The following is a 7,144-nucleotide window of genomic DNA, read 5'->3' on the forward strand; positions in this document are numbered from 1 at the left end:
CTCATTGTACTCCCCAAATTATTATGGTCTCTGTGTGCACATTTGTGTCATTGAACCTGTCATTACCACAGCAAAAGTTATAGACTGTGGCTGCTTGTAGACCAACATTAATGTCATGCTAGATTTGGTTCAGTGTTTGTTTTGATTTCCTTGCTCCCTTTTGCGTTCTTTAACGTATTACATCGTGCTTTCATGAAGCATTTATGCAGTTTTATTTTACATGTTTTAAGTTAAATGAAGCTTTCTGTACTCCTGTTTATTTTAATTTAATTTCAACAAGGTTATAAACATAAACAGCAGGCTATTAATGGGTATTATAAAACCAGCATGATGCTGGAAACGTAAATTTTTTTTTTTCCATCATTATTTTGTTATATTTGCATGAAATCTTAAATGTAATTCAGTGGCCTAATTTTGGGCCTTGTGTTTTTGCATGTAATTATGTAGCAGAAAGTCCCAAGTACAGTACTATGTTATGTTTTTATAGTCTTGAAGTAGAGAGATAGCTTCTGTATCAGGACAGTGTCTTGTATTTGTAATGTAAGTGTGAGTCTAGCATTATTAGAATTTTATTTGCATATTTGCCAGTCATCAAAAATTTGTTATATGTTAATGCAGCATGGGAAAGTTAGAACAAGCAGGGATATGAATTAATTCTCATTGACTAATGATGTCTTCTGGTACTCTCTCTCTTGTTGCAGGTGTTAGATGCAAACAACTGTGATTATGAGCAGCGAGAAAAGTTCTTGCTTCTATGCGTTCATGGGGACCCTAACACAGACTCCTTAGTACAATGGGAGATTGAGGTGAGTGATGTATGTGCGTTGTACCCATTGTGTTATAGATGTTTGAACTTCTATGTATATCATGGATGAAATCATTGGATTTTATAGATATTGATGCATGCTGTATTACTGCAGACACATCCTCCATGGTAAATTAAGTAGGATTTCATCATGTCATCCTTTATTAAATAAAGACTACCTCTTTTTCTTAAATATAGCATTTCCTATTGATACATCCACTTTTCAATCATACGTTGATGTGAAACCTGTATAATAAATACTGATTAAGATTTCTCCCTCTGAGTTTTTGAAACTTCCTCAAAATCTCTCTCTCTCTCTCTCTCTCTCTCTCTCTCTCTCTCTCTCTCTCTCTCTCTCTCTCTCTCTCTCTCTCTCTCTCTCTCTCTCTCTCTCTCTCTCTCTCTCTCTCTCTCTCTCTCTCTCTCTCTCTCATTGAAACTTAACAAGGCCCAAACATATTTTCATTGTAGGTTACTTTTCTAGAATATCCTTACTCTATTCTATCTTTTGCTGACAAAGGACTTTTTTCCTGTAGGGGTTTTATCCAAAAGAATGGCTTGAATAAAATCATCTTTATAATACCTTCCAAACTTACTGTTTTTATGCCTTCATGTTTGTCAGATCTTGAGTTTTCCAGATCTCACATCAGATTCTCTATCTCTCAGTTTTCAGTATATACACCAGAATTTTAACTTAAAAATAAGTATTTGCCGAGTTTTCAAGTCTATTCTATCATTTTACTGATGATTACTTCATGATGAGTATTTTTTAGTAAAAAGATTACGTATCAGCTAGATTATTGAATATGCAATAAAAGTCCATTGATCCAAACACTGATAAGTCAAATTTCTCAATAATCCAAATTTTTAAGGTTGGGTGAAGAAAATTATTTATTGCCAAAATTCGGTTTCTGCCCAAATTTGAACCAGGCACCAAGGCCTGTATTCTGGAAATCATCATAGCTAATAACATTGGTCATAGCAAGACAAAAATGGCACATTTTAGATAAATCTATCATAAATCAATATGGTTAAGACAGGATTTGCCCATTTTTAGCACTGCCTTTTAACTATTGTAACTTCTATCAATATCATGATAACATGGCTGTATATACCATAACACAATCACCAACTGTTTTTGTTACTAATTTAACGTTATTTATCAGTAACAATGTGTAAATAACGTCCTTTGATGCAGTAAAGTATTGTAGATAAATTCTGAGAGCAGTACAAAAAGTTATTCGAAAACTCAACCAAACCTTGCCTGCATGTGTCAGGCTGCCAACTGTAATCTTACATATACAGTGAAGACTCAATACATGAACCTAATTAATTCCAAATGGCTGTTCAAGTATCAAAAAAGTTCAACTACTGATGCCTATAAATCAGGTAATTCGCTCTAACCTTAACAAAACCTTAAGTTTACAAATATCTCAAGTTTTTTTTTGTACTTACTGTAGTTGAAGGCTGATGATGGATAACATAGAAGAGGAGGAGAAAAGGGTGGGGAGGAAGAGGAGAGCAGTTATTCGTCGGAATGCGAGTCACCACTCGTCTCCTGGTGTGATTACTGTGAACCCACTAGTGTAGGGCTGTTGCTTTCTAACACAGTGGTCTTCAACCTTTTTTTTAATGTCGTCCACCCCTAGTGATGATTAAGTAGAAGCTGTCCACCACACCCATTTTTAATATTCAAAATCTGTTTTCATATCTCATTTCTATGACTATGTAAACAGAAAAAGCAGTTATTACTGCAGTTACACTGCAGTAATACCAGTCACCACTCCCTGAGTCCACAGTTGACAGTGTTGCCAATTCAGCCAATTGAGATCAGGAACTCAGTCGCGTGATTCACGACAACCAATGGCGAGACAGTCCATTGCGTGGTTGTACTATCGGGGGTATTGCGAGTAGGCGAGGTGGCAACCTCGATGTTACAATAGGTAAATATGTATTTGTAGTATGTATTTTAAGAAATATAGAAGAGAGAGAAAGAGAGAGTCTCTTGTATATTATAGACGCGTGCAGGTAAGGATCTCGTCCACGCAGTAGTCCACCCCTCACTTAATTTCGTCCACTATAAGGTGGAGTGTCCACCCAGGTTGAATAGCACTGCTCTAACACTTACTAGATTCCTTATTTTCACCACTAATAAGCCTCTTTGGTGTCATTTTAAGTTTCTAGATGAAAAACCACTGACTAACACAAGAGAATTTTGTTCTCATGACCGTGGCGGAATAACTGGTAGCGGTGGGTGGGGATGGAGAGAAGAGACTTTGTTTACAACAGCATGCAGATGTCGAAGTGCCAGATATTGTTTTGAGTAAAAAGTTGAACTTTTGCATTTGAATATCGAAAAGTTCAACTTCAAAGATATTTGAGTATTGTGTTTGTTTTGTTTGGATACTTTGTCTTACTAACCCAAAACAATTTGAATCCAATAAAATTATGTCAAGAACCTATTTAATTCTATATATTTAGTTGACAAATTGTGAATGTGAGTTATAGCAGTTGACAATAGGGAAGGTATAGCCAATGACTTCTGATGATTGAAAGATTGATGGTCACAAGTTCTGGGAAATCTGATAATGAGTATGTTCAGCCACAAACACTATGCAGAATACCACCAGAAGGACCCTAGTAGCAAGGGGCTACCGACACTCCCCTACCTCCAAGCAAACTAGTACATCATATTTCAACTACCCATATCACATCATATCATAATTTCTTATTACTTACTATTTTATTACTTATGTATAGTGTATTCAGGGGTACATCCTGATAATCTGGTGAAACTGATAATCTGATGCACTCCAGGTTCCCTTTTTATCGGATTAACAGACTTTTACTAAGTATCTTTCAGTAATAGAAATAATTTCTTGGATAACAAGACATAATCACACCTTTCATTATCTTATCATTCTTTAATTATCTTATCATTCATTACTATTATTATTTATTTATTTATTTTATTTTTATTTTATTTTATTTATTTATTTATTTTTTTTTTTTTTTTTTATTTTATTTATTTATTTATTTTTTTATGAAGAAAACAGAATTAATTATATAAATGTGTATTTATGAATTCTTTGCTTGAACCTGAATATCATTTACCTTTCAGGTGTGTAAGCTGCCAAGACTTAGTTTGAATGGTGTTCGATTCAAGAGGATATCAGGAACTTCTATTGGATTTAAGAATATTGCTAGCAAGATTGCCAATGAGCTGAAACTGTGACTACAAGGAGAATTTGAACTAGGTGATTCTCTAGTAGAAGTACCACTTGGGCACAACACAGCCTGAATCATGGTCTTCTCATCAGGAAGTGAAAGGGGGGGTGCCTCAAGTGATGTCTCTGGGTCACACGATCTTGTTGAAAGATTCAGGGAATTAAAACATATTCCGAAGTGTGCCTAACATACATCTGAATTGCTCTTGTTAAAAATGTTAATAGATAAATGTTGGCACTGCAAATTTTCGGAGCTGTTTTCAGAATGCATTTTCGTGTCCTGACCTGGAGTGTTTTGGCAACCCCCCTATGAAGCTCACAGAAAACGATTACAAGCTCACTCATGGAAGAATTCTCATTTTAAGTTCCACAGGCCTCACCTGAAGCACCATTGGCTTGTTGGCTTCCCATCCTCACTCTCCAAAGTATAAAGTGGAACCCTCTCGCTGTTCGAAATCCAGTTGCCTTTTGAAATTAATTGCGACCACAACACTTGTTTACATAAAATGTACTAAGCTATCTTGACTATAACTTTGAAAAGACATGATCATATATATATATATATATATATATATATATATATATATATATATATATATATATATATATATATATATATATATATATATATATATATATGTGTGTGTGTGTGTGTATATATATATATATATATATATATATATATATATATATATATATATATATATATATATATATATATATATATATATATATATACATATATATATATGGTTGGTAAAAAAGTGTGATATTTGGAAATGAAGTATATTTGAACAATATGTGAATGGACAACAAAGTGTCTTAGTACTTACCCCCTTCCACCAGCACTGGCCAGAGTAGTGCGGTTGTGTAGATGACGTGTGGTGGGAGTTTAAAAAGAGCTTCACCAAACACTCCAGTGGACTTTGGGATGAGTGAGGCCAACACCCACCATATCATATAGCTCCACGTGTGAGCCTCACATCATGTGTAACATTATCATTGTGTTGCACTCACATGTTAACCAGAAGAGGTTCCAAAGGAACATTTTACCTTGTTTTCTTTTGTAAATACTTTGGCTGTAGGAATACAAAATTAAAGTTGCCCAGTTTTGTTATGTATAACCAATAGGATGAATGAGGTGATTTGAATATTGATATGTACAGTATTGTAAAGATTTGGTCACATAGCTGACTGAGAACATAACCCTAATCGTGGTTAAAGAACTAGTGTGCAACGTGTAGCATGAGCAGAGCTTGACTCCCAGTTGCCCCACGCCCTTGTGTAGAAACCAAAGACTGGGACTTCACTTCTGTTGTGCCTGGGTTATATAAAAACTATTGAGGAGTAGTGCGTTGCAATCTGCAAGTGTGAGCCAACTGTCAAGATGTTTTTTTTCTGCCATATGCCCCACCTAGCCTTGTTGTATATTTACAAGCTCCTGTTGTAAATGGTGTAGTCTTCTGATTGGTAACTCATCATTCTCTCTCTCTCTCTCTCTCTCTCTCTCTCTCTCTCTCTCTCTCTCTCTCTCTCTCTCTCTCTCTCTCTCTCTCTCTCTCTCTCTCTCTCTCTCTCTCTCTCTCTCTCTCTCTCTCTCTCTCTCTCTCTCTCTCTCTCTGTTGCCTATCCTGTTTTTTCTTTTTTCTTTTCTATTCCCCCACTGATTGCTTCCTTTCCCTTCCAGACCCATCAATGATGGTGAGCCATCTTGTTATGTGTTCTGCCTTACTCCTGAGCCACCCAGTACCTTCACAGGTTATGGAACTGAGGCATTTGCTTCACACCCATACACTGCTTTTATTTCTCATTCATTGTGTAGATATATTACCTTGCATTGTCATTGTCATTTTAATTTGAAATTACTATTCTCATTGTTCATCTTAATTAGACATTCTAGTGGTGGCAGATAGGTATTTGATTTTTGTTTTCAGTTCATTCTGGGGATTATAATCATGCAAATTTATAGCTGCTAATATTTAATAAAAATATGAAATGATAATGTATGGACCATATATTGACAGTCTTTCTATACATGACCTTGGGTTTTAACTCCTTACTTTCTGTTTATTTCTTTGTATTCATTTGGAAGAATTTTCATCCCAAAATATTTTTTTATCACAGGTAATCATGATCTTTGAAACCCTATTGGGGTTGTTGGTAGGACACAGACTGAAATCAAACAAATAGGAGTTTGTAATAAATCTGGGAATTATGTTGGTACTAAACACTTGTTTGTTTTTATAGCCCCACCTGCCTGGCGAGATGAGTGGCAAAAAAGACTACCTGACTTGTTTGAAAATTTTATCAAGATTTATTTAATAATGCTGCTGCATATGTTCATTCCTGTAACTACCTGTGTACATACTCAACCAGTAGCCCTTGAAATACAGTGACAATTGACATGATTGGAGTTTATTTACATTCCTATATGAGGATAGAAATCTTTTATACTTGTACCATATACTAATATATACGTGTGTGTGTATATATATATATATATATATATATATATATATATATATATATATATATATATATATATATATATATATATATATAAATGTATACATGCATACAAAAAAGTATGTGCAATTTTTTGCTAGTGATTTGTTAGGTAGAGATCTGTGTATTAAGTGAATAGGAAACAAATGTGATCACTTTTATATATATATATATATATATATATATATATATATATATATATATATATATATATATATATATATATATATATATATATATATATTAATCACTTTTGTTGTGAACTTGCTGTCAGTTTTACTGAACATATCTATCAAGGGACAATACATTCAATAAGTCATTATAATTGGTAGAGTCTGTGTTGAGTACTTAACATAAGGGTCCTCCCCCACCACCAGGACAGACAGCTGTACTGCCTGCTGGGACCAGTGGTCTGCCCTGGATGCAGCCCGGCTCTGCCGAGATAAAACCTGCAGCAAAAATAACTCCTCTTAGCCACGAGTCAATACCAGTCAAGTGGAGTTAAGGCATTGAGTGTTGAAATTCTTGCAGTTTTAATTTTAAGGATAAGGAGTATCAGGATATTTCAGAAGCTGAAATTTGCACGTTAAATGCATTTTGTGGAAAA

General features: G+C 34.6%; 1 protein-coding gene across 23 annotated transcripts in view; it reads left to right on the plus strand.

Moving 5' to 3' along the window:
- Positions 1 to 4,557, plus strand: part of LOC123520258 (serine/threonine-protein kinase MARK2-like) — a 126,017-nt gene extending 121,460 nt beyond the window's left edge. For 21 of the 23 annotated variants that reach the window (XM_045282374.1, XM_045282377.1, XM_045282381.1 and 18 more), the window contains 2 exons: positions 702 to 806; positions 3,927 to 4,557. In XM_045282374.1, the coding sequence (XP_045138309.1) occupies positions 702 to 806; positions 3,927 to 4,040 (219 nt within the window). In that variant the 3' untranslated portion in view covers positions 4,041 to 4,557. Of the gene's footprint in view, positions 1 to 701; positions 813 to 3,926 lie in introns of those variants that run through there. The other 2 variants (XM_045282388.1, XM_045282389.1) reach the window with 1 other exon arrangement.
- The last annotated feature ends 2,587 nt before the right edge of the window (positions 4,558 to 7,144 follow it).

Source organism: Portunus trituberculatus, chromosome 46 (assembly GCF_017591435.1).
Source record: "Portunus trituberculatus isolate SZX2019 chromosome 46, ASM1759143v1, whole genome shotgun sequence".
In the NCBI taxonomy this organism is placed as follows: domain Eukaryota; kingdom Metazoa; phylum Arthropoda; class Malacostraca; order Decapoda; family Portunidae; genus Portunus; species Portunus trituberculatus.